The 23,106-nt window shown below is 34.2% G+C and overlaps 1 protein-coding gene across 1 annotated transcript in view; it reads left to right on the plus strand.

Moving 5' to 3' along the window:
• LOC129224753 (uncharacterized) overlaps positions 1-23,106 on the plus strand; it is an 81,655-nt gene that overhangs the window by 56,490 nt on the left and 2,059 nt on the right. Inside the window, exons 3-5 of the mRNA XM_054859302.1 lie at positions 8,062-8,198; positions 16,593-16,695; positions 22,301-22,365. Of these exons, the coding sequence (XP_054715277.1) occupies positions 8,062-8,198; positions 16,593-16,695; positions 22,301-22,365 (305 nt within the window). The remainder of the gene's footprint in view (positions 1-8,061; positions 8,199-16,592; positions 16,696-22,300; positions 22,366-23,106) is intronic.

Genomic DNA, 23,106 nt, shown 5'->3' on the forward strand with positions numbered 1-23,106 from the left:
GGTTGCCCCTAGAGGTCTCCGGATCTCGATCCTATTGAGCATGTTGTGGAAAGTCAATTAAGAGCCATTGCACAGCGTAACCCCCATCCTTATACCCTTCAAAAGTTAAAAGCGAGTTTAAGCATTAACTGACACCCTCATAAACAGTGTGAAAGCTCTTTGTGAAGCTTGTATAGCAGTGCACGGTGGTCACATTCCACATGGTCTTTTCCGAGATAAATTATGAATCAGAGATTAAGCCTTTAACACTTTTTAATATACCCTGTTGCTTAATTTTCAATTCAGTTTTCTTCCGGCTATTTCATGTTTCCATGTTCTTTCTTCCATCGTTATACAGCTGTGTGCCAAACTTCGTGTCAACAGAATGAAGAGTTTTAAGTTTTCACAGATGTTACATTTGTGACCTTAATTTTGAACATGAATGTATATAGCGTTATTTATCAAATCAAAACAGAGCGTTATCACGTGCAAGACAAAATGTTCGCTTTTCGGTGGAATAGATCTGAATAACGCTATGTATTGAATAAAAGGTAACGCTGCCACGTGCATCGCGCAGGACGAAATACTTGCTTTTCTGTGTAATAGAAAACTATGTTTTTTTTTTTTTTTTTTGATACCAACGATGAAAAAGAAAAAAAAACATCTAGCACACAACGTCCAGTATCCAGCCCTTGGAATCAATTTGAGTTTTGACATCTTGACTTCAAATTATGTTTTTGTAGATCCTAGTCTGTGCATTTTGTTAGAATTTTTCCAACTATAATTTGTCACTCACGTGTTGGTGGTTGGTGGAATTACGTTTTAAACTGGGAACTATTTTTTATAATTGAATTTTTAAAAATTTGTACACATTTTATAAGGTAATTACTTAAGTTTTAATTACTATGAAAAGTGGAATTTTTTGCTTCTTCAAAACCTTTATTGACGACATTAGAAACATATTTTGAAGCACATGAAAAATGTTACCTCTAACTTTCAGAGTGAATATAATTTTTATTTTTGGTACTACTCGTAGCAGAAATTCGTAAATTAGAGAAAGAATCCAATACAGTTCGAAAGGTTTATTTGTTTCTATTACTGCATTTATTTTAATCGTTATGTAATTTTAGTAATTTCACTAGAATGTATGTTTTTCCCCCCTCAATTGTTTAGGTTTACTGAGATTTGTGTATCAAATATTTTAGTAGCATAACAACATTAACGTTAGTAACATCATCGTTAATAACATCTTTGTTTCTGTTTGCTAATTACAGCAATGTTCACTGTCAGAACTTTTTTTGTTCAATCATCATAATTTGGTTTTTAGAAAAAAATCCAATTTTGTTTTTAAAATGACACTACTATTTAGTTTTAAAGTATTTTATATCATCCACCATACTATTAAATTTCCTATACACGAGACGCTAACTAGAATTAACTTTTCGAAACAGTTCCTTGTTAACTAGTTGATTGTCGTTTTCGTTGTGTTCACACGAGGCAACATAGTAAAATCCACATTTATTCTACTAAGCATAATTTGTTTAATCATCTGCTCCACAACTCTGTTAAAACGGAACCAAGTTGAATCCAAGTTACCTATGTGCAGAGAAAACGCTTGGCAATGCCGGGCGTGCATGGTGTACCTTTCACACCAGGCACAGTCACGGACGGATACAAGGAAGGGGCGATGGGAGCAATTGCCCTTCCCCTGAGGGATCCTGCATCGGTTATTTCTCCAAATTGATGTTCTGACACGGAAGTGTAAGCCATCTTTGACGACATAAAAAAAAAGGCTGGCGTTCGAATGTTCCTTCCGGAAACTTTTTGGAATTCAAGTTTCAAAAGGGCTTGTTTAGATGATCTTTAGTGATGTTAGGAGAACGGGTATGGAGGCCTTCCCTTGGGTATTTTGCAAAATGTTAGTCTTCATGAGGCGAGTCTAGACATTTCAGGTAGTGTAAAGGGGAAAAATGTGGACAGTGACTTTTCTCTGGTAATTTTTTGAAACTGAAGTAGCAAAAATCACGCTATTTTAGACGATATTGATCATGTTAGGGGGAGAGGTTTTCAAAACAGTTCCTTGGAATTACTACGAAATTGAAGTTCTAACCTACGCACTTTTAGAAAAACTTTTTCAACTGAAAAGGAAAGGAATAGGTTCGGTGACGTTCGAAAATAAATCTCTATATATTAGTTGTGTCAGATAAAAGTGATGTGGTGCCCCCCCCCCGCTCCCCTAACATAGTCAAATAGGATATGTAGTAGGAAGTAAGCTAAAAAGTCAACCATCCCCTCCTTGAACACTTAATTCTACCTACACTTCATTACAACTATTCGTTTGAAGGTTCATTCAACTAAGTAGGCTCGTGTGAAGAAGGCCTTAGTGTTTCAGAAAGTTTCAGCTGCATAACATTGCATTTTTCAAGGGGTCAAGCAGGAAAAATATCAGGGATGTGGAATCGGAAGGTAAGTTACCGTCTCCGACTCCAGGAAAATTAGAGGCTTTGACTCCGACTCCTTTACACCCAAATCAATCCGACACCGACTCTACCTCCGCACTCGCAGCCGTGGCAGATTGCGGACTCGGAGGGAAAATGACAGACTCCCACGACTCCATACTCCACGACTCCGACTACGCAAACCTGATAATACATCACCTGAATTCAATTTCGAATGGGGCTGCTTTCTTCAGTCGAACGAAAGTACTGCTTTTAGTCACTGAAATTAAAGAATAAGGAAAACAAATAACTTGGAACCAGAAAAAAACTTTTATTTATCCAACAGTTACATTTTTTTTAAATACCCGATAATGGAAATGAGACATGGTTTTTATGACGTCACGAGTGATGTCTTGTGGTGCGCTAAATGCTTACGCTTTGCTGTCCCCCGCGATACCAGGTTATGATAATTTGCGCTATATGCTAATGGCATCAGTGAATAGCATTTCATTACTTGTAATGATAAGTACAGAAGCGTCAAAAATGAATCTCAATCTGCTCACCGATGAAAATAATTGTTAAAAAATATTAAAATTTGTCATTTAGCGAAAAACGGTCAAATCCTGTGTTTTCAAGCAAGTTCTTTCAGGAAAAATACTTTTAAAATTTCAGAAACGACCCCATGATAATTTTTGTAATCATTAACTGTTAATTCAATAAAATTAGTAAGCTAATTAAAGTCAATATCACTTGCATCGTTTGCAAATTAAAATTTACTTAAATTAATGCTTTAAAGGTCCTTAAGAAACAAGTTTTATTTTAGACCAATGAAAATCCACCAGTTACCTCTTTATGCAACCCATTAACAAGGGGGTGGCGGAATAAAGTGATGGGGCTTGCGAGCCTGAATAACAGAAAGCAAATCTTCATTCGAAAACTTCCTCCTAGGTCCGGGAGGACTGCTAGAAGCGAAGAGGATCGATTCGAAAAACTCTCGACTCTCATCTGAGAAACTCTTGACTTGCTCGAGATGGATCTACGTTTCATATAAAGTAGAACTCCGTTTTCCAAATAAGGGTTGGGGGACATATCGTACATATAGTTCGATTCCGCCTCGAGTGCAATATTTTTAGTTTTCGATTTTATGGTAACAATGCAGTGTTAACATGTCAGACTTAAAAATTAAATACCGTTACCATTAGGTAATTGAAGTGTTCCGTTTTAACCAGCAAGACCTTTATTTTCGCAACCGTTAGTATTAGATGCATACTCCTAATTGCAAAATCAGATGCAGAGTTAAGATATTGAATGTTTGAAAAAGAAATAAAAATGAGTCAAAAATACAAAATTTAACTTTTTATACGGACCCTAGGTTCTCTAACTTATATTTAGAGAAAAAAGTCTCCATTGAAAACTATTAATGACACAAAAAACTTGACATTTGTGCTACCAATACTCAAGGATATATTCCAGTTCAAAAATTTAAGAGACCATACAGGAGATGAGATTGGAACTTATCGACCTTTCAGAAGAATGACAGGTTGCCAAAGTAAGAAAAACAAGTTATTTATATTTTGCATTGCTATTCAAAAATAAATGCGAATGTCATGCCTTGATACGCAGAAGTACACTACAAAATCTAGAACAATTTGAAAAACCACACTCTATGCACACATATCATTTTGAACACTTGTTATATTTTCCCCCAAAAGGTGTAATTGACGGCGAGTGAAAAGTGGTGTAAATCACAAAACACTGCGTTTCGTATCTCGGTGAATATTGGTTATACTAATTTCAAACGTTTTGTGTTGGAATTATTTTTCAATGAAGATTATTTCCCTAAACATAAGTTAAAGGGCTTGGGGACAGTATAAAAAATTAAATTTTGTATTTTTTGACTTTTGTCTTGCCTTCTTTTTAATATTGCTTTGGAAAAAGCTATTCGTGACTCAAATATCAACACTAGGGGCACCATCTTTTACAAATCAGTTCAGATCTTAGCCTATGCTGATGATATTGATATAGTTGCTAGGACTGTACCAGCCTTGAAAGAGGCTTTTTCATCTTTGGAGATAGCTGCTGGTCGAATTGGACTAAAAATAAACAACTCCAAGACCAAGTATATGCCTGTACAAAAAATTCCGCCAAATGGCAGGAACACATGTTTAGAAATTGGTACTCATTCATTTGAAATCGTTAGCACTTTTACGTACCTTGGGTCCTGTGTTAACAACAAAAATGACACAATCTCAGAAATACAGAACCGAATAACGTTGCGAAACAAGGCCTTTTTTGGACTACGCCCCATCTTCAGATCGTCTTTGATTTCAAGAAAAACAAAGATCTTGGTTTATAAGACTCTTATTAGGCCAGTTCTAAGTTATGCTTCTGAAACATGGCCTTTGACTAAAACCGGAGAGCACAAGATATTAATTTTTGTGAGAAAGGTTTTAAGAAGCATTTTTGGAGGCATCAATGAGAACGGTGTCTGGAGACGACGATTCAATTTTGAAATTTACAGATTGTCTAGAGAACCTGACATAATAAAAAGCATAAAAATTAGGAGAATGAACTGGGCGGCCCATGTCTCTCGAATGAACGAAGAAAACCCAGTAAAAAAAGTTTTTGCTGCAATACCTGTGACAATTCGAGGAAGGGGACGACCAAAAATGAGATGGTTGGATTCTGTTGAATCTGACTTCGATATTCTCAGTTGAAAATTGGAAAACCCAGGCAAAAAGTAGGACGTCTTGGAAGATTCTCCAAAGGAAGGCCTTGGCCCACCCTGGGCTGTCGAGCCAACTATGATGATGATCATTTTTTGACTTATTTTTATTTTTACTTCAAACTTTCTATGTCTTAACTTTTCATCTGTTTAACATTTTTGCAACTGGAAGTATACATCTAAGACTAACAGTTGCGAAAATAAAGGTCTTGCAGGTTAAAACGGAACACCCTGTATGTTCCTATGATGCAAACGGTCGCAAAATAAGAACTACCTTGAAATTCTGATGCCGCTGCGCGAAGATGTGTTGCGTAATGTCTCTAGAATACCACCTACCATGTCAGGCAGTGGCGTACCCAGAAATTAATTTTGGGGGATGCATATCGTCTTTAACATGAATGAAACCAAAGTCAAGTTTGGAGTTGCTGTAAAACAATCTGAATGTAAAACAATCAGCGAAATCCATTTATTAATTTCCAAATGTGTCCAGTGACCACGTCACCCTTAGTTACTGTTGCCAGGGACTGATTATCGCACAGGCCAACTAGGCCTGGGGCCCCATCTTTCTATGAGGCCCCAAATTACTTGAAGAATTACGCATAGCATTACAACTATGAAAATACGTGTATTTAAAAAGTAATAATAAAATAATGAATTTTCAATAGGAAATAAATTTCCTTAAAGGAGAAGCTTTATTCATTTTGCCTGTAGCAAATTTACCATGTCAGAATTATGAGGGGTTTCAAACGGGATTTATAATGCACATGATAAATGATTCACATAGTTTTTGATAGACACATATGACCCCAAAAGTGCATTCTGACCGGCCATAAATAAACCTGTAAATCAACCACTGTACTCCGCTATAGGGTTTTCTAGGGATCCACAAATTACTGTGGGCCTAGGGTCTCCCTTTGAGTTAGTCAAGCCCTTATCGTTGCCCTAAAAACATTTAAATACCTTGCAAAAATACAGGGTACGGAGAAAGTTCCCACAATTTTATTAGATATTTCAATAGGCTGTAACTGGCACATAATTCAACAAATCAACATGTTGAAGCAATAAAAACTCTTTATCGAAGCAATAATAATAACATTAAACAAAAATTTATAACAATTGTTCAAAATTGGCTATTTGGGCTTCAATACATTTACGGAGCCTCAGTAGGAAATTGCCGACGATGCTCTCGCACTCATCCATCGTTATCTCATTCCAGGCACGCCTCAGAGCCGTTTTGAGCATGTCGACCGTGGCGTATCGTTTTCCCGAGATTTTTTTCCTCCAACATTGACCACATCGAGTAATCCATCGGATTGAGGTCCGTTGAGTTAGGGAGCCAAACATTTTTCCCCAAAAAACCTGGGGATATGATTGATCTTCGCAGATGGCAATCGTCGATCGGTCGAATGCGCAGGAGCCCAGTCTTGTTGGAGCGTGAATCCATCTTGACCAAAATGTTCTGTTGCCCATGGTCTCAGTGCATCGCATAGAACCCGCTGCTGATAGCTCGCAGCATTAATTTTGAAGTTTCTGTCAATGAAAACAAGCGGCGTCTTCCCAGTGTCACAAATGCCAGACCAAACCATTACGGAGGCTGGAAAGTGACTGTGTCCGATGATTTTCGCAGCAGTGGTCTTCTTCTGACCCTTCTTAAGCAGTTGGCGATGATTTTGACGGTTACGTATGGGCTCGATGATGAAGATCTTCTCATCGGTAAAGAGAACCTTCGAAAGGCGAGCACCAGCGGTCAAGCGAAGCATCCGTCTAGCTTTTATCAATCTTTTCTGCTTCATTGTGTCATTGAAGAAGTGGAGGCGATTGATCTTGTAAGAACGAAGTCCCAACTTGTTTTTCACGGTGGTTCGGATGCTTTTTTTTCGCTGATCTATATTTCTTTGACCAACTTTCGCATTGAGTGCTCTGGATTGTGACGGATGCTACAGCGGATCTTCTGCTCATTCGCTGGAGTCGTGGTTGGACGACCACTCCGTGGACGGTCGGCAGTCCCTTCAGTCTCCTTGTAGCGTTTCACAGCGTTATAGACTGTTTTTCTCTTGAATCCAGTCCTTCGAATAATATCGGCTGTTTTCATTCCCTTCTTGTGTAATTCAACGACAGTAACACTCATATTTTCATGATTCATAGCTCACTAACTCAATGAACTAACAAAGATCAAATGATTATACACCTCAAATACTTTTAATGCCAATAAACAATATGTGCCAAATAAAGAGCCAACATACGATTTTAACGCCAAAAAAACGTTTTAAACAAAATTGAGGGAACTTTCTCCGCACCCTGTAATAATGCGGAGAACATTCTATCAAGAAACGAAATTTATTATTTAACAAAATAATATCCACCAATATCGCACAATAAAAAACAGATTGATTGGGGGCAATTGATGTCCGTTAATTTGAAACTAAGCGACTATTCGTTTTGAACACATTATAAAAAGCCTGGATATTCGCTGAGAAACACTTAAAAAAAATATAAATTTGTGATTTGACTTAAGAAAAGCCTTAAATAGTCAGACGAAAAGCAAAAATAGTGTATGCGCAAGACTGGCTTTTGACAAAGAGATGAGATGCAGCACTAAATAACGATTTGGTTTGAAGAACCAATCATTAGAAAAGAGGGGAGTGCTAAATTAGTTTTAGCTACCAGTTTGTAAGTAATCTCAGCTTTAAGGAAAGGACGTCTGTCTCCAGCTAGGGTACGACTGTTTCAAATTGGTTCCTTAATAAGGGCAAAACTGCAGTTTCTGGATGGAATAATCGGATTGTCGGTCGGTGTACTGTAGTCTCGATATCGTAGACGGGCTGTCGGTATTTACTTATAAAATCGGTATTTGTTTTTTCAAATGCTTGAGCTTATCATGGCATTTTTGTTTTTAATATTATTACTATTTTATTTTAGTGACGTGGCAGAGGGAATTCCAGTGGACAGCCAACAGTTGGTGAATCTGGTGTGCTGCACGCAATTGTTTCACAAAGAGCTGAAAAAATGTCAGTTCCTCGTCCAATCGCATCCTATGGACATGACTGCTTTTTACGGTAAATTGATAGTTTCTCTAATTCCCTTGAGATTACTTGGATACTCTGTTAGAATATTTAAAAAAGACATCAACGTTCCAGAAAAATAATGGGCAGCTAATGAACCTAGTTTCGACCAGTAGCATATCTGTCAAAACACTAAGAAGTTTCCCGCTTAAACTTAGAAAGTCTTCCTGATTAATTTTACCTTCCTGAAATTAACCTGGAATGGTTCTCAAGAATTCAGAAACCTTTGTAATAAAATCAGGTGAAGATTTGGGTTTTAAACAAGAAACTTCTAGGAAAACCTAGATTCTTTATTCTGATAGCTTGTCATTTTCCTTATTTACGAAGAAAGCTCCTACAACAAATATGACCGAAGCTAAGGCAGTATTGCAAATCAAACCAAGCGACAGGGTTATGAGACTACGTTTTCCCCTAAATCAGGTATCAGTCACGCTACAGTGAGAAGTCTGTATTAGTATAACTTGCAGAAATTCTGTAAACCTTTTCACAAAGATACCGGATTTTCACAGGAAACTAGGGAAACCCGAGAAATCTCGCAACGTTGTTGTAAAACAGCGGTTCCCAACCTTTTCCCCTACGCGAACCCCTTCCAAACTCCGGAAAATGTTGGCGAACCCCTTGGGTACTAAGTTAATAAGTAACAAGCAAAAAAAAAAAAAAAAACGCGTGCACGCACACACATAGACAATAAAATTTGGGAGATTTTTTTTTAGTTTGATGCTGCTTCATAGTTTATAACAAGAGCGAAAACATAATTCCAAAATATAGAATTACAAATATTGTTACGAACTAAGATGATCGCTAAAAATGAATGCAAAACAAATTCACCAAAAAAATAAACACAGTAATTGGTCTACGTCGAGCTTTAATCAACTTTTTAAAAAAAACTTTTAAATGGGATATTTGTGGAACAAAGAGGCCAAAGCTTGGCTGAAATTTTTTTCTGACACGGGGGTACATTCATCTCTATTATCATTAAATCAGAAATCAAATAAAGAATGATCTTTAAAATACCTTTCAGGGTACCGTCTCAGATTAAGTAAATGTTTTTTTTTTTTTTCTTACAGTAAAATGAGAAAGATCTGAAGGTTTAAGTCTTCTTGAAAAGGACTACCAACCTAGCTGTTTGATAAAGATATATTGCGTGCATTAATCGTTTGATTGCTGAAGAATTTTCTTGTAATTAGGGTATAAGTGTGGAGTAAAATGCGTATCTTGAAAAATAATAGAAGCACCTATGCTCAAAATACGCATTTACTTTAATTTTTGCACAAAAAAGGTAATTTTTAACAAAAGAAATATTTGTTTGCTCACTTACCACAAAAAACACTTTCTTCACAAATTTCAAATTCCTCATTTACTTAGAGTGCAGATTAAGTTGCATGATTAAATTCTGCTGATTTTTTTTTTTTTTTTTTACTGCGTAAACAGTACAGAAAGTTTTGCAAAACTTTTTATAGTAAGTAATTTTTTATACTTCCTGTGCTATTTTTGGGTTCCTAGCTATTCTTTCCCTTTTTCGACAATAAAGCTCGAAATAAGTTTAGAATATGTAGTGTGAAAGTTATAGCAACAAACAACGGAATGATCTCATTTCTATGCATTTTTGACTCAACACAACAGCAGAGAAATAGCTCTTCCTCGGACTCAAATTGATGGTCAAGAAACTTAATATCAAAATATTTTAGGCACTCGCATATGCTCTACGTAACGTTTTCATCACGTTTAATCAATCTTTCCGATCAAAAGTTTTGAGGAAATGAACGCTTTCAATTTTTTTTTTAAATCTGAAGGCAGGAAAATTTGCTTGAAACCGTTTGAACCATAAGACTTCATCAGGAACAGGCATATTAAAACTCCACCATTTCAATATTTTTTTTTCGCAAACCCCCTGAAAACCTCTCGCGAACCCTCAGGGGTTCGCGAACCACCGGTTGGGAACCGCTGCGTGTAAAATAATGTGTGACTTTTCAGAAGTTTCTTTCAGTGTTTGAGTGGATTATGTAGATTAAGTTTCCCTCATTAGTAAATTTTCTGAAAAAGTACTCTTAAGAACCTTACTAATAACGGATATTACTTACTTCCCTTCGAGCATATTACTTAGAATTAGAAGATTAAACTAGATTTAAACTACACACTTAGAGTTATTTCCACCTATAATAAAATCTTTGAATACGTCTTTTTAAAATACTTACTAATTACGGCTGTTGCTTACTTTTGTCAATGCCAGTATTGTTTTTTTCCAGTTAAGATAATGCAATGTGGTGCGTTATGGCATCCATAGACTGCAGTTTCAGAATGCTGTAACGAGATGTTGGGTATTAGCTTATCATTCTGCCTAAGCTCCAGCCGAGAGCATGATTATTTTTAGCTTAAAGTTCATTAATGCGACCGTTTACGTAAGATGTAAAGACAAGTGAAAGCAAATTTCCACAGCAAATTTTGAAATGTACACAGTGTGATCTAAAAATAACTGAACTTTGTAGTGATATAATAATGTGTTAATATGTTTTAAAATTAATATTTATTAAAAAAGAATGATCGATTGAACTCAATACAGCGCTTTGAAAGGTCAATCATTTTATCCATAGACTTTTAAAATTCAGTTTTTGGATTGTTCCTTAGCACCTATGTCATTGCAGTTTTCAGCTTCGAATGTTAGAAAATAGATTTTTGCCTTCAATCACCGTCTGTATTTGTTTGATGTATCAGTGTGTGACTGCTTTCTGTTCCTGAAACTGAAAACTGCAATGAAAGTACATTTTTACGACGGGCGCCAAAGAATATTCCCAAAACTGAATTTGAAAAGTTTATGAACAAATCGATTGACAATTCAAAACGTTGTATAGAGTTTAATGGATCCTATTTTGATTGAATATTAGCTTTAAAACATATTACCACGTCCAGTTTATACCATCACCAAAACGTTCTATTGTTTTCAAATAACACTGTGTTGTTAGAAGATTTTTTTTTCTTTAAGTATTAAAAAAATTCAAATTTTCATCTATTGCTACCACCTTAACTGTTTAGAAACTTCGACGTTAAAATAATTCAAAGTATATAAATGTACCAATTAACTGCTTACAACTTCTATCTTCTTAATCTAACAAATTATGCTTTTTCCACGAAATATAATTCTTATTATTCGGACAAAAATTGAAGGCACAATTTTTGAAGATAAAATGAAACGAAAAATGTCCTTTCAATACTATAACTTGACATGTGACAGAGTATCTAAATTTTCTCCTAGAACAGCTTATCTTTCTAAAGCTCATAGTATTTCATTAAAAATTCTTCATCTTGTATACAAAGTAATTAAATGTTTAAATATTTAATATTATTTTTTTACTTATAATAACACAAATTCGATTTTTTTAAAACAGATTATTTTTTAGTAAGCTAATTAAGCTCAGTAAGCTCAGTAAGCGAATTTTTAGAAAATTTATATGCTGAGAAGGGAAAGATATATCAAATTTTCGTATGAGAACATGTACTAAATATTTATGGATGGATTAAAGTAAATGAGAAACTAATAAATATTTTTTTAAGAATGTCCATTTCCTTTTCTTTTAAAATAGTATTTAAAATTGTATCTTTCTCCAACTACGCCAATGCTATAAAAAATTCAGCTCATTTCCTTTCGCTGAAAATATTACAATTCAGTATTCAGAGAAAAAAGTAGATTCGTATAAATAAGAAATCCGAATACGAAAACGGATAGATAAATTCTGCTTTTTCTTCTAAACTATTTTGCTAACTAATTAGATATTATTCTTCTAATCACAACGTGTTTCGTATTCAGTTGTAAAAATCCTATGTTTATTGATACAATTTACGAATGTATGAAAAGGAAATGTGGCCTTTTAACTTAAATGCTTTTGAAGCATATTTTACCTAAATACGATGCACGCTTTGGCAAAATTGTTTCTCTGCTATTTAAAGTCGTGAGATTAAAATAAGCAAGCGTCACCTTATCACCCTGTTGAAAAATTTCCTGAAATGTTACGTTAAAAGGTATTGGAATCAGTATTTCCAACATTTTTTACCGTAAAATCTTATTTCACTGTGCAACTTTATGGTAAAAGCATAGCAGAGCGATGTGACTAGTTGCACTAAGCAAAAATAAAGAGACAAAAGCAGCGAAAATTTGAACCTGAGATCCCTTAAATTTTACACCGGCTCTTTAATGCCTATAGGATATCCAGAAGGAGTGGATAATTATATGATCCCCCCTCCCTCATATGTCACCAATTGGTACTGCAATTACTTTCTTTTACCGGTAATATCTGCTGTAAAAGCTTTCTGTGACTGTATAGGGGAAAAGGGGGCACATGTGAACAATTTTTGAAGTTTTTTAATTTCGCAGAAAATATTATCAATTTCTCACAGAAAACAGATACCCATGACAAAATAGTCGTTTCTCAGTGCCATGGATTTTTTCTGATTTTTTTTTAAATATTTTTTTTTACTTTATGGAATTTTAAAAATATGTCTTCATTTGTTCACATGTGCCCCTATAGGGGGGTACATGTGAACAAGTGTGGGGCACATGTGAACACGAGTGAAAAATCCAGGACGAAAAACTCGTAATAATGAAGCAGATACCAATGCTTCAGTATGCAGCTGTATACCAATTACATTCAAGGGTTTGTAACCTGTACTGTGTCAGTTTTAATAGTACAGTAACTTATTAAGAAAATATTTTTCTCCGCATTATATAGCTCTGCTCACTATCAAGTTCTAGAGTTTCATAGCATGTTCTAATCACTGGATCGACAAGAAAAAGTCTTATAAGACTGAAAAATACAAAGAACATTTTATTATGTAAAGTTTTTTCTTGTTACAAAGTGCGTTTCAGCTTCATACAGAAATTGATGATGAATTTTAAAATTATTTTTAACTTGAGTTTTTAGTTAAGAGAACATATTTTATCTTTATTTTCTGTGCAAATATTATATACCACACAATTTTTGATCAACTATTTAGTAAATAGAGAAATAAAAAAAAATAATAATAAAATAAATAATTAATAATTATTTGATACAATACATTTACAAACTCATTGTAGCAAAATAATAACAATTATCGATCTTTACTTCTTTTTTAACACTTATAATAATCGTACAGTGATATTTGTGTTGCGGAGAGGATATAGGACATGTGCCCCTACATGTTGTGTTCACAAGTGTCACGGCATCTACCTTTGAAAGAATTTTCAAAAATAACGAATTTTTCATTTAATTAAAAATTTTAAACATCGTCATAAATTTACGTGAATGTTCATATAATGTATTCAGTAAACTACCGCCAGGGCTAAAGCAGATATACATGAAATACACCGCCAGTTCAGTCAAAGCCAGCTCATTTCATGTACCAGCAGAAGCTTTAGCCCTGGCTTTTGCCCCCCCCCCCTTCCCGGTAATTTACTGAATATACCATGCTTTGCCTTCAATCCTCGAGTTGAACCGAACCATTGCTTCGGTCACTCGTCTGTTTTGCGCTAATTCTATATTGGCTACCAGTTTGTTTCGCACTTTTGGCTTCCTTATGAGGTTTTCCATCTCCAGCTCAGTCACTTTCCTATGCCGGGCTGATGAGTGCTAAATAGCACGAAACTGCAGTCCTCGGCTGGAATTGACTGAGCTGGCTGTGTATTTCATGGATCATATAATGGTTTGCAATAATTAAATTTAGCTTATTAATAAGTTTAAAATATGTATTTACACGAAGAAGATAGTGATAAAAGTGCATCAGCAACAGCTAAAACTAAGAAGCTCTCACCACAGGAACATAAACTGATCCTTTGTTCCGAAAGTTTGGTTAAGAGGTAGGGCTGGTACTTTCATTAATTGAGAACGTTTTAAGATTTTTTGCTTGACGTTATCATTGTAAAACAAACCATGCTCACATGTGCCCCCTTTCCCCCTACACGATATTTTACAGTAATATGTGGATGCCTCACTTGTCAAATTAATTAACTCCATAAAACAAAAAGTCGAGAAAAGTAATTAAAAAGATAGTGTTATCCATAAGAGTGAATAGGTCCTCGTGTTACATTTTCGGTTATCACATGGTCAGAAATGTGCTGAATAAAAATTTTAATATAAACTCACATGCTAATCATTGATAAAGTACTATTTAAGCAGAAATGAGGATTTTTTTTTAAGTGGAGTTACTGGATTTGGCAATTGAGGCATCCATATACCGCTCACTCTGCAACAACGACATACTGGGTGGCCCAGCGAGTAATGTTTGAAACAAATGAAAAAATAAAAACAAACAAGAGACATGGGAACAATTTAATGACGTATATTGAAAGGACATATTGGGCTATTAATGATATAGAGGTTCGAAGTGACCGCCATCTTTAACAAGGACAGCAGTTAGGCGGTTCTGCAGATCGAGTCTTATCGGCAGCGAAAAACCGTCTATGACCACAGTAGCGGTGTCTGTAGCCATAGCTTTTTTATGGTCTTCCACCGATCCAGTACGTTTGAACTTGGCATACAGTCTACAGAGAAAAGGATTGAAACACATTTTTCAGAACAAACATGGAAGCAAAAAGGAAAACATTTGTACCGTCAAACGCACAAAATGACTCACCTTTCCATAGTCCTTTTGTTTGGCCAATTCTTGTTGTAGAACTTCTCCTGCCATGCTCTTTGAATTGCCTTCACATTTTCATCACATCTGGCCATTTGTAGCACAATAAATACGTGAACTTCCGTCGAATATTTTTATTTATTTTTACTAACGAGAATCGCATGATAAAGCGCACTGCACACTGAAGGAACATCACATTTACAATTGCCCACTCAACGGAGCATGCGCACCAAGTTTGGCTTCACTCACTTGCACCTAGCGCCATCTATTGTACTTTGTTTCAAACATTACCCGCTGGGCCACCCCGTATCTCAAAAAACGTGATTTTTCAGGACATCGATTTTAAAAATTGAAAGTAAGATATGAAGTAAAACTATATTTCAAGCCACTGATTGAACTTTTTCTTACGCATAAGGTCTTTTTCAAGAAAATCTAGTGGTTCTTTGGTTCTGAAGTGTAAAAAGTGAAGTTTTAAAAAGCTGTGTTTTATTTCCGACGTTCTTGCACTAAATGTCAAAGATAGTTTGAAATATCTCAAAATATGTCATTATTGTTACTAATTCATTTCCTTACAATACCGACATAAATGTAAATAATGCGTTCTGGATTTAAAAATAAGAATGAAAAATGCTCTTTTTTTCTGTGCAATACTGTTTTCGGAAAATATCATCTTTCACTAAACGATGCAGATGTTTCATGCCTGATGAATCCTGCACAACCAAAGGTGTGACATTCTTGCGAAAAACATTCCGAAAGTACTTGAAAATGCAAATACGACACAAATGCTCTCTGACGGCAAAATATTAAGTTATAGAATTGCAATTCTTGCAGATACATGCTACTCATTAACGGCAGTTTAAAAAAAGGCATAACTCAAAATCGCTAATTCTTGAGATATGATTTCTTGCAAGGAGTGTGCAATATATATCGTAAAATTTGCCGGAATTTTTAGCACTGAATTGGTAACTTCATTTCCATACTTTTTCATTTTGTGCAAAAAACACCCTCTGCAAAGTCTCCAAAAATGTGAGATTCTTGTTTCATTGCCTAAATCTTATGAATAACATAGACTCGATTTCTATAAAAAAAATCAGTTCAATTTTGAAACCTTCCAAAAATGTTATTTAAGTTTTTTTTTTTTTTTTTTGGCTCGGTAGCGGAACTATCTTCAGGGGTACGTCCGTTACGGTAAAAAAAAAAACAAAAAAAACCGGAAATAAGTTCATGCAATAAAACGAGATTTCCCACTAATTATATTAAATGGGGAAGTGAGTTTAGTTCCTACGTTTTCAGTCCTTAAGTACTCAACCGATCGTCATGAAATTTTTCACACGCGTCAGGGCTGTACATTAGAACATAGGGTACCTTTTATCCATAAAAAAAACTTTCCAAAATTTGAATTACAATTTTGAAGACATCATAAATTTGCAAGTAATTAACAAGTGTAACATTGATTTAAAATATGAGAAAGTAACAAAAATATTTTTTTACATATATAGCTGCGATTGTTTTTAATTGCAAAACATTTTTTTACGTCTGGAATAATTGTTGAAATCTTCAGCATACATACAGCTTCTGTATTTCTTTTTGCCACATAATACTATTTGACTAAATGTTTTTTACTATTTTACTAACACCTGTCAAAGTTTTAGGAACCGCATTGGTTCACAGAGCCCAAGCTGTATTCCGCTAGTTTGGGTGATTGTTAGATAATGATCCCATTTAAGGAATTTTCATACCAAAAGGTTAACTTATTTACTCTGTCTTTATTATGTATCTTTTCAGAGAAAAAACCTCGATCTTCTGGGATGTCCGTTTTAGACAGACTTGTTTTGTTTAAGGTTCAACCTAGAGATTACCATAAAGAGGAACTGCAAAGTATAGCCAGGTAAGTAACTCTATTTTCAAATAAGAAAAGGAAAATGGGACAATCAACAATTGACCGTTTGCAACAACTCTTACACAAAAGTAATTGTCGTCCGTTGGTAATTGATTTATATAAAATGATTGGAAAGAGAACCATGAAGTATAAGATTATGGGTACAGCAAGGAATGTTGAGTATCAACCCCACCCCCATGGCCTTAATTTTTTACTAATATTCGTATGGTAGTTTATTCGCTGGTAAAACCACTCAGAAAACAACCAAGTATGTGTTAAAGCACTGGACACGATTTTGATACAAATATCAAAGGCAAGAATTCACCACGCATTTAAAAAGTTCGCGAATAATTGAATCAAATACACAGTGTCTCAAAGAAGTTACTCTCTAAAATAACGAGTAAATAACGTTTAATGTTTTAATTTTGTTAGAATCCTGAAAACTGTTACTTAAGTTTATTTAAAGATCAGTTACCAACATTTTGTAAAAGATAATATCTCCTCACCACTTGCAAATACATCAAGTGGTAGGTAATAATTTAATGACATTATTTATTTTTATATGAAAGCATTTCTTATTGTATGTTACAAAACTAAAAGCCGAAAAAAAAATTCAAAGAACTCTCTACAAAAAAAAAAAAAAAACTTTGAAGTTGAAGTTTAAAAGCAAAAAAATAGTCATTAATTCTTTTTTATCTGATTATTAATGATCTACGTCTTATCTAATTTCGTTAAAGGGGAAAAAACATTGAAATTTCACATTTTAGGAGCTACTCCAAATTTATGACTCATTTTGCATTTTTACGAGCGAAACATTCCAGACCAATAAAAATGATCGCGCTAAACTGCGGTAAAAACTACACTTGAAAACAAACATTTATTTTTTCAACAAACAATAGACTTTTTAAAATAAAGGTATCATGCTGCTAATCTTTTTAAACATAAAATTGTTTATGACATTCATTTTCATATAATCATTTAATGATGTTTAACAGAATTTATGTTTTGCATATTTTTAAGCTTTTGAGGAAAGAAAGATTGGAAAATAATTTTTTATTATAAACCTTTTCATCGCGAGGTTAACTTTTACGTTAGTTAAAGCACTTTTTTCAGCATTTTTATAAAAGTCAGTATTAATGATAACAACATTGTGTTTTGCTGTGGCAACATACTTAGAATTTTGCTGTTCGCAGACAAAAGAAAAATAAAATCAAGCATGCTTGAAAAATGGGGAAATGTAATAGGAAATAACGGTAAAAACACATTTAATAACGATACCAAAGATGGGGTGGTGGTGACATTAAATATTTACCGCTAATGGCGCTAGACATATTTCTTTAATTATATATTTATCCCTAATGGGTTCTTTTGACTTTCGAGCAAAAAGAGAAAGAAAGGGAGAAAGAAAAACTATAATGGTAAGATAAAATGAACGAGTCCAGTAAATAATACAGACGTTTTGATGGTCTAAGCAAAAAAAAATCTTAGCAAATGAAAAATAAGGCACTTAGAAGAACGTGTGTTCCTACAGGCGAGATTTGATCTCTATACTTTAGGAGTAGGAAATTGCATTACAAATTCCAATCTGTTATATCAGCGGTTCTTAGTAGCAAAAGTCTTGTTAGTTTTTTTAGAAACATGGCGATAATTTATTGACACCCGTAATATATATTGTTTGTCACAAGTTCTGTAGCTGTAAGAACGGCAGAATGTAAACTATGAAAAAAAATTTCTAAACAAAGACTCACACTGCTGATCAAGTTATTAGACTAGGACTGTTTTAAAAGCAAATTCTTAATTCTTTATTGATTACATAACTATAGACACATTAACCAACAGTGAAATAATTATCTAATATTTAGTATGCATTCCCTTGTTCTTGATGAGCATTTAAAGTCTTTCTACTTTTCACAAGGTTTACACCATTTCTTAATTTTTTAAAAAAAGAGTTAAAAAATTGTTTATACTCACTATTATATATACTCACATACACATGCTCACTCATTAACTAAAACTAACTTTAAATATAACAGAGCACACTAATAAAAAGAACTAGTGAACTGTTTAAGCTGATTGGGGTTATGTTTCTGGTAGGTAGATAAACAAAGAACATAAACAAAGCAGACAGTGCTGCCACCTGCAAACATTAAATTATGCTAAAATAACTTAATAATCCGTGTGTACGGTATATACTGTACTTTAACAGTAAAATAAATAGTTTTTTAGTACAAATAGTGTATAAAAAAACTCTTTAGTCTAATAATTTGACCAGCACTCTAAACTGAAAATTTAGGTTGAGGAAAAGAGAGAGTGACGAATAGATTACCATGTAGGATAGATACTACAAATATTTATTCTTATCAAAATGCATCTCAAATAGCAGGAAAGATCATAATCGTCTACAATGAAATTATAATGTGTAGGTAATGAAAATGTGAGATAAGATTACTTTATCACACAAGAAGTTCCGTCAACAACTAAACGAGCCTACTTTCCCGTGTACCAATATCGCCTTTCTAGTATCCGATCAATATTCTCAAAATTAGCGAAAATCGCAAATTATTTCAAACATATTTTTTAATATTTCAAACTGATTTCTCGATATAAAATAGGCCTCGCTTATCTAAAGAATTAGATGCGTAAAAAATAAATAAACGAACAAATAAAGTAGAGGCACCTGTTAAACAAAGCAGCTAAAACATTTTTTTTTTTCATTAAGAACAAAATCTAAAACTGCTTTCAAAAAGAAAACAAAAGAATTAAAATTAATAAGCTCATTAAAATTCGCAACTCCAGAGCTCGAATACGCTACCTTACGGTGATAAACAATACTAAAGAAAAAGGTAAAACATTCCATTCCACGTGTTTTCTTTGGGGTAAATTACAGGCTACAGACAGTTTATGGGGTAATGTAATTTCAGAAGAATAAAAAAGAAAGCTTCCCACACACAAGATGAAAAATTACTGGCAGTCACTAAGCGTCAAAGCAAGTTTTAAGTTACGGCATTTGTTTGTTTTACCTTTTTCATTCGCCATTAGACAGTGGTTGCAGTGCCCCCTATAGTTTATTGGAGTTGTGAATAAATACATCATACAAGTATAAAAAAAATCCCCTATTTTTTTTCCCCTGTTGCCAAAGTATAATTTTAAAAATGAATTAATATTCTTTCAAAAACAAATAAAGACAATAAAATGTCAACTTAAAGACATAATTTTCCGTGTTTAAAAAAAAAATCGTCTGCTCATTTCCTTATGTAGAAACATAAAGGACTCCAAATTTCTCCACCAAAAACTGAATAAACAAATTAAAACGTAAGAATGAAAACAGAAAGAAATCATATTAAAATAGTTTTTACAGTAAAAACTATGGCTGCGGGTTCGGAATCGGAGTCACTCTCATTTTTGGAAAAAAGGGTCAGATTCGGGAGCCGGAAGTTTTTAATTGAAAGACTCGGAAGTGGAACAGGTCATTTTTCCTTAAAGTCTGCAACTCTGCCAATGTTTCCGGAGTCGGAGTAGGACTTTCTTTGGGATAAAGAAGTCGGAGTCGAATTTCCAAGAGTCGGAGTCAGTCATTTTTCCTTCGTGTATAATTTTTTGCTAAAGCTACGAAGTCAGAGTCAGTCGGAGAGTCGGAGTACGACTAATTTTCGGGCTCAAGAGTCGGAGTCGACTGCCCCAAAATTCTTATAGTCGGATTCCGGAGTAGGTCGTCAAGAGCTATTTCCAACAAAATTTGGTTGAAGTAAATCCGCCTTTAAGTTCGGAATCTATATTGACTTTCAGTTTCCCCGTAGGTGCTAATGTTAAGAGATTAAAACTGTTCAAAATTGAACAAAAAAACTGTTCAAAGCAAAATATATTTTCTTCATATGTTTTTTATCAAAATCTTTTTCCTACAAATTTGTTTGAAGCCAATTCGCATGAAAAAGTTAAGGATTTAGATTTGCCCTGAATTTCCCCGTAAGCGCTAATGTTAAGTTTTTTTTTTTTTTTTTTGAACTGTTCAAAATTGAACGGGAAATTGTTCAAATCAAAAAATGAAATATGGGACGAACCAAAAAAAAAATCGAATCAAACTTTTCACGCAAACAATTTTTGGGGAGAGGGGGGGTAGAGGGGGATAGACAAACACACCCACACAAATTTCTCCCCATCTCAATACCCTACTTCACAATTTTTAATTTTTCGATATTTAGTCGATTATTTTATTTATTTTTGACTTTTTTTTTTGTTCTTCGCGATATTTTTAAGATACAGTAAGCCTTCTTTCATGCTTCTTTCTCTAACTTTTACTGGGAAAGTAGGCTAAAATCATAGCAGGGAATTTTATTTTACAATTTTATTTGAATTCACTAAAAAAGAGAACACAAGTGATATTTTTCGATAAACCATAGGGTATACGCTGTTTTTTTAAAACAAATCAGAAAGTATACTCTATTTTTCGTGGCAAACCAGATGGTGTACGCTAGTTTTCGAAACAAACTAGAAGGTATGCGCAATTTATCGAAACAAACCAGAAAGTATATGCAATCTTGCTATCTTTCGAAACAAACTAGAAGTTATACGCGACCTTTATAGACAGACCAGAAGGTATATCCAATTTTTTGAAACAAATCAGAAGGTATACTCTATTGTTTTAAACGAACCAAAGGGTATACGGTATTTTACTGTCCTTCATCTGCCTGCTGCAGCAGTACTATTCTTTTTATGAACGAGTTCAAGGTCCATTTTGGGCATGTGTCATTGTACATGTGCATGCACCGAACGCTGTGCTATGGTTTTGGCTCAATGCAGATTTTAAAAATGTAATAACATTTTATTTTTATTGTACGTCTTATTATTATATGAAGAAGATTTTTTCCAAACGTTTATCGAAAAGAATATCTTTAAATATAGCTACTCATTAAATTACTTTTAATTATAGTATCACCTTTTCTCATTTTAGCTTGATGAGTAAAATACATAGATATAGTGTAACTAGACACACAACTCCGTAGCTGCAGCCACTGGCCGCCATTGAACGTGTGATTCTTGAAGTACGCAAGTAAAAGCATATCCAACGAGGAGGCAACTTAGCTTGCATTCTATCAGTCCCCCTACGGCAAATGTTACATACCAGACAGCGCGATTATTACATCCTGAGACCGCAGTTCCGTTTTCATTAGAGTTCTTCAGTCAGGAATCGTGAATAACCGAGCTGGAGGCAGATATCATCTCATTGAAGCTAACAGTGCCAAAAAAACAAGTAGATAAAGTTTATTTAGCTCACCAGCGAGTGTCCGACTCGTGCATGATGCGGTTCGACTCGTGAGTTAAACGCAAAGCTTGGGCATTTAGCAGTAAGTTACCGCCCCTGAACCAGAGCTAAAGGAGAACTACATGCAATATTTCAGACAGCTCGGTTACTTCTAAATACTGCAAAAGTTGTTTCGGCGCATGCTCTTTTCGGACGCTTGCTTGTTGACTGCTGTTTACTAAATGATCTCGGTTGTCCTTGGAACCGATTTCGCGTTGTGTATCTAGTTAATACTACATCTATGGTAAAGTATTAAAAATTTAAGAGATTTTTTGAAAATTATTTCGCTCAAAAATATGTGGTATTTTCTTCTAGAGATACAGAAGAGATTGCAGATCTTTTAAAAGACATGAAGGAATTCATGCCTTGCGAAAGTGGAGGTGAGTCTTTGAAGCATACGTTTCAAAAATCATAAGAATAATTGTTTCACATTGCTACAATTCAGAAAGAACACTTATTTTTCTTTGTATTTTCAAATATTGCAACTAGAAAAAAAATCGAAGCATTTATATCATTTTAACACAATAATAATGAAATTATTTATAAAATTTCACAGACTAAAATGAAACTAAAATAGAGTGCCAAGAATGAATAACAACTCAAATGGTTTTTGAGCGAGTGCCAAGAATGAATAGCAACAACTCAAATAGCTTTAAAAGCGAGTGCCAAGAATGAATAACAACAACTCAAACGGTTTTAAAGCGAGTGTCAAATATGAATAAAAACAATTCTGATGGTTTTAAAGCAAAAGCCAATTTTAAATTAAAACAAAAGTAGCTAGTTGGTTTAAATTCTAAATATGAAACATTTAGCATCATGAAATGATATTTTTGATGATAGCGGCTCTTTTGGAACTGGGTTTAACCCTAAATATTTCTATATCACTTCAAATTTTCTATTTCTTTTCCGTAAAATATTACCGTATTTCTATTTGGAGATTTGGGACTTAACCATCGTTTTAAATATTTTTACTGCTAGTGGTTATTGTAATCTTCGTTTAAAAAATAAAATGGCAATGGGATTTTTCAAGCGTGGAACTCTAGACGTATTTCAAACTTTCTGCCAAACTAGTCAATCTTATCTGCTTATATGTTTCTCAAACGTTGCCAAAATAAATAGCT

The sequence above is a fragment of the Uloborus diversus genome, chromosome 6 (assembly GCF_026930045.1).
Source record: "Uloborus diversus isolate 005 chromosome 6, Udiv.v.3.1, whole genome shotgun sequence".
NCBI classification, from domain to species: Eukaryota; Metazoa; Arthropoda; class Arachnida; order Araneae; family Uloboridae; genus Uloborus; species Uloborus diversus.